Source organism: Clupea harengus, chromosome 17, assembly GCF_900700415.2.
Source record: "Clupea harengus chromosome 17, Ch_v2.0.2, whole genome shotgun sequence".
Taxonomy (NCBI): domain Eukaryota; kingdom Metazoa; phylum Chordata; class Actinopteri; order Clupeiformes; family Clupeidae; genus Clupea; species Clupea harengus.
Window position 1 is genome coordinate 4,940,596 of NC_045168.1, and position 14,570 is coordinate 4,955,165.

The 14,570-nt window shown below is 41.2% G+C and overlaps 1 protein-coding gene across 7 annotated transcripts in view; it reads right to left on the reverse strand.

Annotated features, from left to right (window-relative positions):
* Positions 1 to 11,385, reverse strand: part of eya1 (EYA transcriptional coactivator and phosphatase 1) — a 73,164-nt gene extending 61,779 nt beyond the window's left edge. For 3 of the 7 annotated variants that reach the window (XM_031583878.2, XM_031583876.2, XM_031583866.2), the window contains exons 1-2: positions 10,489 to 10,506; positions 5,735 to 5,784 (exon numbers count right to left, since the gene is read on the reverse strand). In XM_031583878.2, coding sequence (XP_031439738.1) covers positions 5,735 to 5,763 — 29 coding nt within the window. In that variant the 5' untranslated portion in view covers positions 5,764 to 5,784; positions 10,489 to 10,506. Of the gene's footprint in view, positions 1 to 5,734; positions 5,785 to 10,488 lie in introns of all 7 variants that reach the window. The other 4 variants (XM_031583874.2, XM_042710194.1, XM_031583863.2 and 1 more) reach the window with 3 other exon arrangements.
* Positions 11,386 to 14,570: the final 3,185 nt, after the last annotated feature.

Below are 14,570 nucleotides of genomic sequence, written 5' to 3' on the forward strand. Positions count from 1 at the left end.
GAGCTTTTTAAAGAGGAAAATCCTAGGCATAAACATTAACATTTTAGTGAGAACAACAACAGAGTAATTAGTTTAGCCTCCTGATAAGCTGGAGATGGCACACAATGAAAGAAAGGCTTTTGGTTTTAAAATGAATAAGAATTGATTGCGTCCCAATAAAGAGGGAATTGGCAGAGTGTTAACTGGATTCTCCATGAACCTCTCTAGCAGTCCCTGGTCGCTTTATTGTGTGCTAATGCAATAGAGCACACTTAGCAATAAATGCACCGTTCTGATGAGGTCTGGGAGGATTTCCAAAATGGCCTGATGAAATTGTCAAAATCAGATTAGGCTGAGCTGCTAATGATTGCTAAAACTAAGGGAAAATCTCCAAATAAAATTAGTCTACCCTCTTGTTCTCTAAATAAATCATATGTAAATTACTGTCACAGGAAAAAGATGCCTGCCTGGAAGGTAGAGTCCTTATTATCCCAATAGGTTTGGAACTTTAATAAGGCCTCCGCGAAGACAATTAGAGCTTGTTCCCATGGCAAGAAAACATTGGGATGTTTTGGAATCCTGTGTGATTTTTAACATTAACATTACAATATAATCATTCAGAAAATATGGCTGATATTAACTTACAGTTTCAGAGAAGAGCAGATTATGCATGGAAAATAACTGTTTAATTGATTACTTTCTGAGTTATCTCTTTTAATTACTTAATTACCTATGACTCAGAGGAAGACCAACAGCAGGTTTATCTTATTTTGAATTTGGTTGAAACATTTGGTTTCTAATCTTTTTTCATTTTTTTTCTTCATTTTTTTTACCCAGTATACTTGGCTGCTACAAAACACACTAGCTTCACCAAACAGACTTTTCAATCCACCAATTAGTTTGGCCTGTCAAGAAAGCCTCCCCACTTACCACTCAATACACTTCCAAACTGGCTCCACTATTTGAATAAGAGTGTCTAAATAGGCCAATATGACAATGTCACAGCAATTACGTAGCAATTAAACAGGATGAGAGATGTTTGCTGTGTGGCTTTGCTGTTGCCTAACACAAACAGTGGGATGCCAGTTGCCTAGCTGCGAGAAACAGCCTTTGTGTGCTCCTACCATGCAGGTAATTCAGTTATCTGCGCATTGTTCTCTGCTCATCCTTGTTGAACCGCGCGGATTTGCCTTTAGATTTACTGAGCTTTGGCTGAAATCCCCCCCCCCCCCTCAGCTCCATGAGCAGAAGCTGCAATAAGGCAGGTGCCTTTTGCAGCAACTGAGCTCCACTGCCGCTCTTGTTTCCCGTTATTGTGTTTCACCCCTGTTCAGAAGCTCTGCACAAATATCCCAAAAGTATATAGATAGATATATATATAGAGAGAGGGAGAGCTTCAAATTCATGTTCAAATTCACTTCATGTAGAAGGGTGACACACTGTATAAAGTCTGTGGTTGGTGATTCATGTTGATTTAACATTTACCTACAATCTCCACAGATCACTCTAGTCAGTCATGAAAGTACACATCATCTGGGTTTAGAACGCACAAAAGGAATCTGTTCTTTGGCCAGACGGGCAGTGACTCCGCTCCGCTGCTGCGTCCCAACTGTTGCCCAGTATGTGCACCTGATACAGCCCTCCTGCCAGTCTGGCTCCTGCCCTGAATTTCCACACTGTCTTACAAGGGTTTCATGTCCTTAAGGAAAGTTTCTCTTTCTGTCCCCCGCTCCCTTCCTGCCCTCTCCCCCAAGCCCCCTCTTTAATTAATGACTCCTCATCTACCCATAAAAGGGGTCAATAGCTGTCAAGACATCAGTATTCAGTGTATTGTTGCACTTCATAAATAACGCCTGCCGAAAGGAATTTGGTACTTAAAACAACAAGCATAGTTACATGCAACCAAGTTATTACCAACGGCTCAAAATTAGTCCTTCATTTGATTTGGATGTTGCATTAAATTTTGTTTTATATAACTGGTGTTCAGTTGAATTAATACTCTCTTATGTATACTCATAATAAAAGTTAAAACCCACGTTTATTCACATTACAGCTCATGTTTAATTATTTTGACATGGTGCACCTTAATTGTGTCAAAGAGTTCTTGAAGGAGCTAAGCAACTGATTACTGTAATTGAAAGTCCATACTGCGATAAAAATAAACTGTTCTCATACCCCTGCTAGACCTGGTGGTGCCTTTTGCTGTCTGTTGGCGAGAACTAAATATATTTTCTGCATTCTGAAAGGCATTCCAGTCTAAAGCATACGTGCCAGTAGTTAACAGTGTAGGAGAATAAATAGCTTTCTCAGCCAAGCGCTCTTAAGACCGAAATGTGTCAGGGATGAGTGAGAGGAAATGCTTTTAAAAATAAATAAGGCTCTGGACATGAATAGTTCAATTCATCCCCCTCTTTAAAAGCAGGTATTAGCAAACGCGCTTCTTGCGGAGATTACGCATATATTGACAGGGTAATAACTTATCTGGCAAGGCGAGGCGTTGTAATTTCTCGGGGATCTGTGCATCGAGCCAAAATTATGTCACTTGCACCACCTGTTCTCGAGCAACGTCACCGCCCTTAAGTAGTTCCGGCTGGCTTCCAAAAAGTGAACTCTTGAACCACTAGCCCTATTTGCCTCATTTGTGTGTGTGGGGGCAAGAGGCAGCGTGTAGCAACAGGGGCTCTAATTTAGCGGGAACACACTCAGGAGTTACATAAGGCTCAGCCGCAGCCCCTTGCACTTGTCAGTCAATGTCACGGCGCAGGGCGAAGGCTCTTGGTGACTGTCATTCGTTCAATTTAAGAGCTGATGAGAACCCTACCACCTGTGGTAACCATGCTATACGCTGTCCCCAGTGGGCCTAGGAGCACTTTTTTATCTACGAGGAGAAGTTTAACAAACACAGCCCATCAAGGACACTAGAAGCGACCAATACCAGCTCCTCAAGTCCTGAACTTCAACTCTGAAACTCCTGACTGAGGTTAACACCAAACAGAATCACTTTATAACTCTGGGTGGTTTACGGCCTTGTGGTGAGGGCTGTATTTTATGACAATTGTTCTATCATCACACACTTATGTAAGCCATTAAAATAGAAAGCATAATCACCTCTAAAATAAGTTCACTAATGATGCGTCACACTCTGTATTAATAACTAATCGAGGGCCGTGGAAATAATAGCGGGGCTCAATGGCTGTAATCCTTTGTCTGTCAGAGGGGCAAGGAAAAATACTCGTCGACTTACAGCGTCTGTCTTCGGACACAAGTTGCATTGCAGGTGCTCAGCAAATATACCTTTCCTTTGGATGGCCTCAAAAATAGCCTTGCATGCAGGAGAACAGTGGGGACTGATAGACCCCCTCACGCCGCACATCCTGTCAACTGTTCGGTTTCTGTTACATCGTTAAGCTTTAACTGGGCTTTTTTGCCCCATCCCAAGGGTATTTGTCAGAATTAAATTAATGAAGTAAAAAATGATCCTTGATTTCTTTTTTTTTTACTTTGAAAGCACAGAGACAGACGAACCACTGCATTCAACAACATCAATATGATTAATAGATGAAACATAGTTTATAATCTAAATGATAGCGATCAGGACTCAGGATGTACTAATCCCTACTGGTAAACCACATCCACGGCAGTGGAAGCCGAGAGCCATTCTAAACACGCACAATATCACCGGGCAAACACTGGGTGATTTGGGAGTGTACTGCTTGATGCGCGAGCATATGGTAAAAGTCCAGGAGGCGATGCCTAACCCCCCAGTCACATTATCTCCCCCTCTGTGCCTGTACCACTATCTGACTTCAATTCTCTGGCGAGTGCTGTTTGTCTGCAACTTGCTGAAATAGCTATCTCCCTCTCAGTAGGTGGCAATGACATTTATTACGCCGGCCGTGCTCTTGTTTTATAGGCCCCGACTTAAAGAGAAAAACAGTCGGGAGGGTGCTTGATGAAATCACCTCACACACACACTGCGCAAGGCGCTGACAGTAGGGGATCAGAGCAGCGAGAGTTACTCCGGGGGGTCACAGCGGGATAGCGAATGAAGTGACCCAAACAAGAAGCCGATAAGCCTCCGACCCAGAGCGAACCACTCCGTGCCGTACTTTGAGCTATATATTACACACAGAGAGGGGAAGAAGGAGAAGCACACACCAGCAGAAGGGGGCAGCATATTCACTCCGTTATGACAGTCATACAATACATCATCTGCTGATTTAAGAGGATGACAGTATGAGGCAGCCTAAAAATAAGCAAGAAACACTGTAATAATCAGGAGTGCTTACGCTGCATTTTCTCTATAACGCTGGGTGTTGGAGCCATGTCCTTTCCAAGTGTGAAGTCGAACGGCAATTTATGGTGCCACGGTGCTGAAATCACAAACTATTTTTCTTAGGAGCGGCGAGTGAACACTAGCTTTTTGACACTCATGACATAATGCTTGAGTAAGTCGGGACCCAGGGGGAATTTCTCTGCGTTCGTTTTATGCGCCCGTTTAAAAACAGCAGCCCTTCACACCAAGTTCAACAGGAAGAGGCCATAAAATGAAATGGGCGAGACCTACAGTATTTCATAATTAATAGGTAGCAGTGGTGTGTGGGAGAGAGAGAGAGAGGGCCGCACTGACGCATAAGGTCAGAAACATATAAAAGCTATCAATCTTGGCCCTATAAACAACACATGATAATTATGCTTTTAACCACAATTAAAATCAATAATCACCAAACAGTTTGATAGATGGGTACAGTAGCCCTCACCGGCCCCTGATTACTTGGCTGGGGATCCAGAAAACGACCACCGAAAAATGGACAAATCATCTCATTTCGTTGCTTTGGTGGTCCCTTGCCTTCTCAGGAGGGAACACCTGCGAGCTGTACTGTAAATTACCCTGCCTGCCTAATTGCCCCTGTCCGCTGTATTACGACACAGCTCCAGCCCTGCGCTAACTCTATTGTCAAGCGCTTAATCACCCTCACCAGATTTATTTCCCATTGGAAACTCAAGGGAGTGACTTCGGTAGAACTTGTGAGCTGTTGGTTCCCATGCTGCAGTCGCGATCTAATGAAGACTGATTAATAAGTATAAAGGCAAATAGTATACAGAGGTACCTGCTAAACTTGCATAGTGATATTTTGTATCTGATGTACAAAGGCTAAACTTAGAGGCATTAGCTAGGTTTCCATCCAACTTTTTAATGCAAATTTTGACCATTAAATGGGCAACTAAGGTTGATAAGGTTGAATCGCATTGAATCCCATTTGTTGTGAGTTTATTAGGTGTTCCATGTAAAGTTGCCCTGGCAACTGTAAGTTGAACCCACAGCAGTTCACAACTCCTGTCTTGATTAGGAAAAAGTGTCAAACCAAGTTTTTAAAATATGCGAATGAGTCGGATGGAAACCCTGCTATTGAACTGGAGATAGTGTAAGGCTTTTACATTTTTCAGTGGTACGTTTTTATTGATACAGACTTAAAGTTGGCAACATGTGTAAAGAAGACTAATGCACTAAATGTCCTTTCTAGCTTACACACTATAATTTCAGGATAAAGCACTAAAGGTGTTGTGCATCAATGCAACTTTGTATGCCAAGTATGCGAGTTACCTTCAGTTGCCTGCATTTTTTTCTCTACTATATAGCTTTTCCACAGATCAGGAGGTGAAAAGCCATTATGTCAGTCACAGGTGCAGTCAATTACCAACAGACGTCAACCATGCGAACAGAAGTCAATTAACAGATTTAATGTGGCCTTACCTGACACTCAACAGTTCTAGGGGTGGCATGCAAAGGTTGCACTCATTAACCTGCAGGTAAAATGAGGGCAAAAGAAAAAATATGTCAGATTCAGCAGCGACATCGCTTACTAAGACTGCAGGCCTCGGGAATCAACATCACTTTTGGCCCCGCCATCCACTCACTCGACTTAAATAACTGAGTCTGACGTTGACATCCATTAAATGAGACCCACAGTCTACCCTCACCTGTGGCCCCACATGTGGAGCTGCTTCCTGGTTTGCTCACATGTTTACAATACATTATGCTCCATGAATTTATCATTTTGGTCTTAGATCTTGTGAACTGGTTGCTTGCTTTGTTTTGTGCAAGAAAGGTAATTTGCATACAAGTGGTGCACTATAAAACCATGGAACATATTTTTGCTAAACAGTTTGCATATGCAGAAGCATCCATGGGTTAAGCCATTGGGGTGGGAACTGAACAAAATAACAACAAACAACCAAATAAATACTATCAAAATTATTATTATAATTTTTTTTTCCAAACAGACCAGATATCATGATATATCATTCTCTCTTGCAAGAGTGATGTCAGTGAATTCTTTTACAACTCTGGGTATGACTTCCGCATTATTTCAACACAGGAACAAAACACAATTAACAGTCCAAGGTCGCGCTCAGGAAAAGAGAGGAAGCTAAGAGACAAGCTAATTTGTCAATACCCCCCCTTCCATCCAACAGTGGAACTGGCAGCAGAAGAAATGACCTGGCAGAAGGGGATGCGGTCTGCATGGAGATGTCAGAGGCATTAGCGCAAGCTGAGTCATAGGTTATAAAAAGCTGTCATTTGGGACTTCTCCCCAAAGCCACGCATGGCGGCGAAGCAGTGAATTATTTATTGAGGCGGAAACTTAAGTGCCTGATATTCAAGACCCGCCTGTTTTTCGTCCATTAATTCTTCAGGCCTGTTTAAGCTGCATTTTCTTTAATTATCCAAATGTAAGCTACAGTGCAAGCCATTTCAACCAACATACCAGAACGTAGTTATTTTATTAATGGAACCAAATGGTATTACCTTAAAGAACTTCAGGCTGTGCACCATTAATAATCATTTTCTAGTAGTAACAACGTATGCTGAATGATCCAGTATGGAACTTGGAACTTGGAATGAAATGGAACCCTCTTTTATTCCCCAAGCCCTTGGACAAATAGAGCGTTGATCAAACGTACCTGGCATTTGCTATTAGCGTTTTTTCCATTTAACCATGTTAATCATTTGGGAAAGTCCTGTACAGTAAATGTCCACATGGATTTAGTGCATAATTGTAGTGCTTTTTCCAGATCTTCAGGAGGAGCAAAGTTAATTCTAGAAAGCTCTACAGAAAAGACAGATTTTCTTCTTGTTTTTTTCTTCCTTTTCTTTTTGACTAAGCACACCTTTAAATGTTCTTATCTCTCTCGTTGGTTGACAAAGGCTTTCAAATCTCCCTCCTGCCCCAAATCAGTTTCACTTCACCCTCTTTGCTTTCTGATTGCCAAGTCAATGCAAATCAGCGGGGGCATTCATTCTTTGTTTTGTTCTTAGTGTATGAAAATAGTTAAAAATCCCATGGGTCAGTGAAAACGATCCTTTCATTCCAGTCGCCTGTTTTAAGTCAGTCAAAACATTCCAGACTTCAAAAGGAGGCTTTGCCTACTTAGGCCATTTCAGTGTCCCTGCCCTGCTAACCCAAGAGGGCCTGGTTATTTAGATAAATTAATTTCTGGAGTCTGCCCGGTTTGCAAAAGCACCCCTGGTCTGACAGCAAATTAGTCTCACTGAAAACACAGAAAATATATAAGACTGGGGGCAAAAGAAAAACACTGCAGAGAGGCAGTGCTGTATATCACATTGTACTTTTGCTGTTGCTCTCTCTCTCTCTCTCTCTCTCTCTTTCTTTCTTTCATTCTCTCTCTCTCCCCCTCTCTCCTTCATTCACTCTGTGACAGCGAAAGTTATGATTGTGCCTAATATCATTCAGCGTTTGCAAGCCGAAGATAATCATATTTGCGGAGCCCAACATCTGGAGTTGTATGAGGCCGAAATTGGATTTGAATCCCAGATGAAGCACTCGGCTCTCTCCTGCACCCCATGTAGGTGATATTATGGTTCATCAGGCGGCTAATGGGCATGGGCGCTCTAACTGACTCTGACCAGGCTGAGCTGCGAGTGTGCCTGACATTTACCCGCTGACGTCATCTGATAAATCTGCTGCAGAGCGTCTGGTCAAAGGTCAAAGAGAACATTAAAAAGAACAAAATTAGCCCAGCTGAACATTCAAAAGAGCCAAATTAGCTTAGTTCAACAAATTAGCCCAGTTGAACATTCAAAAGTGCCATGTTAACCTGGTTCTTACTGTGGAGTTATACTGACTGTGGATGGTTGGGTGCAGACACATTCAAAACATTCACATACTGTACGTGTGTTACGAGGGCCTTTCGTCAGGTCGAATTAAAAATGAGATTAACAAATTAACAACTGCCAACCTGCATGGATTCGGCTGCTCCTAATGATTTCACCAGGAACTGTGGGCTGAGATGCTTTCAACAACTTTCACCGTTTCAATGGGATTGTACAGTAAGGAACTGTATGAACTGCACAAGAACCACGGTTAAAAACAGTTCCACATTCTTATGACCAAAAAGAACTACGGTTACTAACAGTTCCACATTCTGATGACCCAAAAGAGCCCCGGATAATCACAGTTCCACATTCTGATGACCCAAAAGAGCCCAGGATAATCACAGTTCCACATTCTGATGACCAAAAATGCTTTCTATTGAGAGACGGGTGTGGGTTGAACGATGTGTAAACACTGCGGACAATTACAGACGAATGAGCCATTATGTTTTCACTGCATAAAGCAGCAAAAAGACCACATAAGACAATACATCCTGAATATTTAGGTAAATGAAACTCCAGGTCATGAGAATACAGATTCAGCTATGAAACTGCCTGTGTAATGATGTTTGATTTGGAAAGATATATCTGTGCTGCATATCTTTGTATTAGGCCAGTGAAGCCTTGTGAAAGGACTTGTGGAATCTGCCATCTTTGCAAGTTTTTCCAGCAACCCTGTTATTGGCTTGTAATTATATTTTAACAAATGTACTATACTTCTGGTGCCTGCTCAGACATTCTGGTCACTGCTCTAGTGAACAGAGATGGATGGAGCTCTTTAATCCAAATCGAATGACTTGGAGACTTGAACAATGATCAAATAATTACCAGTGATAACGATTAAATAGTTAACATTACTAACTCTGTCCTGAAAGAGACTTATCCAACATCAACTCATAAGGACAATCATGCTGGCCAGTTCCTCCTTTTATGCTTTCAATACAAATGCAGTTAATCTTCTACAGCGCAGTGGATTTAAGTTCAGGCGGCAGTGACACAAAATGCTATAAAAGCCTTGGGCATTCTCAAGATGCAGGCCAACATTTTCAGTCTAGACATAAATTACAGAACATCTATACCCCCCACCCCACACACACACATACACACACACACACACACACACACACACACACACACACACACATGCACGCTCACACACACACACCTAAACCATGTGCTCAACATAAATGATACAACCAGAAGTAACGAGACCACATGGTCTTGATAACACCACACTCCAAACCCAAGTATGGGTTTGTGTGTCAACCACACGCTATACACTATGCCTGGGCCCGATGTACACAGTGTTTGTAACACTGCTAGAAATCCTGTTGGGGATGAAATGAATCTGTGCTGTAACTTGCTTATAGCGGGATAACAGTGTGTGGAGGCTAGCTGCAGTGACTCCAAGGCATTTCAGTGTGAGAGCAGACGCAGACTTCTGTATTATTACAGTCGACCGAAGTATGGCTGATCCAACAGAGGGCTGTTTGAGAAGAAAGTGCTCATTTTTAACCTGTGATCCATCAATGTCAGGTCTGGTGCATGGCAAAGAGGAAATAATTAGATAGAAAAATGAACACAGGCTGAGACAGGACGGGCGGAATTGGGAAATACATTCAGTCAATTTTCTTGTCTTTTCTTTGGGATTTTAAGAGGGTTTTTCAAACACACTGGAGAAATCTCCAGTTCTTGGATCATGTGTAGTATGTTTCAATACTACAAAGTGTAATACGACCACAGCTGACCCATCACAACAGCTTGTTACAGATGTCTATGGCATTAGAGTTGGATACAAATTTACAATTATTCGAAATAAATGTGAAATATATAAAGGTTAATCATCTTGTATCTAACCTATGATCAGAATTAATGCATTTCTAATCTTCTTTTCATCTGCTCGAATGATCAGTAGGCTACTTTATATGACAAGTTATTTTCATCATCATTCTATCTAGCCATTATAGCACACGCACGTCACTATTCTTCATTCAGTTCACTTCCTGTCATAGCGTTGTTATTTCAAAATGAAAAGATTGTTTAACTCCTGATACAAGTCTACTTAAAAAGCTTTGCCAAGCAAAACATAAATGTCTCTCATTGGTGAGTTGTCTGATTGACGTCCCATGAGTCCCGCGAGTGAGAAGGTCTGTCGATGCTGTCAAACTTATTATGCCGGAGTAAACTTCCTTTACTCTAACAGTATTCATTTCAGTATTTCCACTCGTTTTGGGTAGTTTAAAACTATTAATAATATACGGATAAGCTAGAAAATTATCTTACAGTTACTTTCAACAGCATATTATAACAACAAACTATGGTCGCATACTCACTGTCGGTTTGCAGGTACTCGGAGGCACTTCACTCTAAATAATGTTCTTCGTGAACTGCGCGAAACAAAGTTCAAGAAATACTGTCAGCTACTGTAAGGTCTGCTATATGCTGACCTTCATTACAAACAAAACTATCCTGTCAAAATACCTGGAGGGAGATGTGCGTTCAGTCGACTGTTAATTAGAAGAAAACATTGCCCTGCGCGAGGTTGTTGATTGCTGTCGCCTACGAAGCCCCGTTTCATGCGCGTTCACAGCGACCAGAAGCACGCTCGAGGGTAGTAAACGTCCTTGGAGTTCAGCTATTAATTCGATTCCATTATGTTCGGAATGAATCAATACAGGAAGGTCGACTGACGGTTGTGATAATATGCATTTTTTTTTTTTCTTTATTAATTTTTGTAACATCCCGTTCCGATGAAAAGTGTGCATATGAAAATAATCCGTGTCTGAATTATTTATTATTCAGTATCAAGTTACGCATACATTTTAAATATTAAAAGGTCGACTGGATACCATCACCTGAAGTATTATTATTATTATTATCATTATTGTTATTATTATTATTTACCAGTTTATTTCTTTTGAAATAAAACCAATAGGTTACGTCCTATCTTTTTTTTTAAAACATATTGGGATATGACTGCGTTAAACTGAAGTCTGAATCACTGTTAAGGCTAATAGCAACAGATCTAAAATGATGATAGTGTCTCATTTAGCATAATATTTACGTAATGAATTTGATCATAACAGCATTAGTAAGCTAGACTTAGCATTTTTCAAACGTGTACAAAAATAGTCTATTCCATTTACAACAGAATAGACTAAACAAACTTGACAGTGGTAGTATCTACAGCGTTATTAAACTGGGCAACACCTTTCACTCGACTGGTTCATACATTGCATGTAATGCCCCCTAAAGGGAACTATTAGAATCCTTTCCACTTTTCACTCGATTTTACAGTTGATTTGACCTTGTTCTGTGAGGGATATGGGATGGGATACATGAGATTTCAACATCAAACAGAAATGCTAACACTGTATAATGTTAGATTTCATTATAAAATATAGAATTATAGGATATTAGACAAGGTTGTGAAACAGAAGAGACATTTGAATGCTTATTCTTGTGATAATTAATTAGAACATAATTGTAAAGGATACATACATTTATACAAATATGTTTAGGGGTATGAATAGACTTCTTGATGGCAGGTCATAGCAACATTATGTTGTGATCTTGAAGCAGTACTTCCCAAGCTCCCCAGTACTACCAGCCAATTGTGTGCAATGTTTTATTGAGAATACATCTCAAAAGATGATGCATATTTATAGTAACATCCTAGTAACACGATTTAAAAACCTTTTCACATTCCTTTTTAGGATACTAATGCGCTCACGCAAACTCCTCTGTTATTGTCTCAGACTGTTGCGTCTGTAGCAGGAGTGCTGGCTGTGAACAGTGACTGGTTGTCTGGTGTTCCGTCTTAATTTCTTCAAGCTCCATCTGTTGAAATGATCGAGTGCAGCCGTAATGGAACGCAACAAGATTAAATTAATTAGGTTTGTCCATTACTGCTAGGGCCCTCCACAGATGACTGCTATTTTCTCAGCGAGGGCCATTATTGCAAGATCTGTTTAGCAGCTGATGCAATTAAAATAGACTTAATGTAAATTTAACAATACAAATAACACTTCCCCTTCTGCATGTATGTTTCTGGGAGGCCTCATGCAGGGGCCAGGAGAGCTGCCCCTCTACATCACTGTAACCATTTTTAACTTCAAACAAACCAGGACTGCTATTTGATTAGGGTCTAACTCTGCAATCAATGACTCGGTTATTGACATGATCGATAGACATGTTTTCATGTTCTCTGTGCTGTCAAAAGATCTGGTTGCAGTCAGATCTCCCCCACCTCTCCAACCAAGTCTGACGGTCAGAATACAACACCTTCTGAGGGGCAGTGTGATATATCCCAATCCAGTCCAGTGTGTGTGTGTGTGTGTGTGTGTGTGTGTGTGTGTGTGTGTGTGTGTGTGTGTGTGTGTGTGTGTGTGTGTGAGTGTGTGCGCACGCGCACCCGTGTCTTTCAAGGCTGGCACACCACACAGGACGTGTGCTAGACTTGTGACTTGTGTCTTTAAATGCGTTTCTTTTCTTCTTTCTCCCCCGACCGATACCGCATGATACTCTCGTCCATGGCTTCCTCCATCTGGCTCGGGTCACTATCAGGGGAGAAGTTGACCAGGAAGTGGGCCTGACTGGGGGAGGTGGAGTTGTGTGTGTCAGCCGCGGCTCCAGTCGTCACTTTAGAGAGAGCCGTGCCTCTGACACACACAAAGCATCTCAAGCACGCTTTTTTTATAATCCCCAGCAACTCCATAACATTGATTTATGTTGCACAGTAAAAAAAATAACAATGCTCTGATGTTTTGAGCTTTCTAGAAAAAAATATATACTTTCTCATGCACAGTTTAGGAGCTGTATGGACCATGCACTACCATGCCCTCTACCATGCATGTTTCATTTATCTATAGGGAATCTCAACTCACATCTGTTTTTTGTGACTTTATTTGGATTTTCTGTACCGAGTCCATCGTTATTGTGGCTGAATGGAGCAATTACCATAACTAATCAAACAACACAGTTATAACATTTTATGCTGCATTTAATTTTAGAGCAGGTGCTTTGCATTAGTGGCCTATCATATAACGAGCTATGTGAAGTTCCCCGCACCTGGAGACAAACATGTATTTTTCTTTTGATACGCAAAAAAACTGGGGTGGAAAACATTTTTGGCCAATATCCTTACTTTCCCCTGTCAAACTCCTCATATTCCCCTTTGTCCTAGTTTATTTTCTATTAAAATGAGATTTATAATACCTGGAAGGCCGCCAGGATAACATGAGAAGGTGAGGGTTAGCACACCTTGTTTCGGCACTTTTTTTTCACGCGGGGTGCATTCCAATGTGGCCATGGCTGTCCAACAATAAGTCAACGCATCGCTCCTGGCAAGCCAGTCATTTATTAAGTATCACAGTTTTGTTGCGACCGCATAGCACCTCCAAGGACCTCTCGGCTTGGAAACAAGTGAAAACCAAAGGAAGAGTCAAATCTGCAGTCAGTTTGTGTTAAGGTTTGGCTTAACTAAACTGAAGCTGAAAATAAAGCTGAAGAGGATTTAGTCTGTGTCAAATTCCTTATGGTTTTCTCCTTGTATCATTGCCACTTCCATCAGGCAAGTAATCAAATCCATATGATCCAGGCAAAGATACTGATATGTGACACTGTTTGTTGACATATTTGTAAAATACTGGTCACATCCATTCAGTGGTATACCTAAGGTATGGCAGCAGGTATGGCACGTGCCCTGGGTCCACTTAGGGTGGTGTCACTAAGCAGTTTCTATGAAAATCAGACAAGCCATCCTCGAACAGAGAGAAAATCATTGTCTTTCCTTAACAGGCTTGCACTAAAAATGACTGAGGTCGTATCCTTGAGAGCAAAGACTCCATGTTATGTAATTTCAGTTATCAGTTGGCTCATGGGCGTTGTTAGGACTGGTTGTTTTATGAATGTTTTTACGGATCATCCAATTTATTTATTTATTTATTTTACCAAAATATGAATAATAAAAAAATTACCCCTGGATCTATTCATCTGTCATTCCGGTAATGCATTAAAGCCATGAAAAATAATATACTTAAAAAACGGGGTCAGAATGTTTGGGGTCAGAATGTTTGGGGTCATCTGTGTGTCATTCAAACAGTAGATCTACTTCACACTACTTGGCACGTGCGCATTTTGTGTGAGCACAAGAGAGAGAGAGAGAGAGAGAGAGAGAGAGAGAGGGAGAGGGAGAAAGAGAGAGAGAGAGCGTGCACGGGTTACAAACTTGTCACTGATGGCATCTGGTGGTAGCTAGCTAGCTAACTCACTAAGGCAAGACTTGAAGACCACAGATATAAGAAAAGAAAAGAAAAAGGATGAAGGCAAAAAGGCACAGGCGAGACGAGAGGAGGTGGATGAAGAGTTATCTCCTGTTGCTGACCATTTGGGCAAGCGCATGAGGGAATTAAAT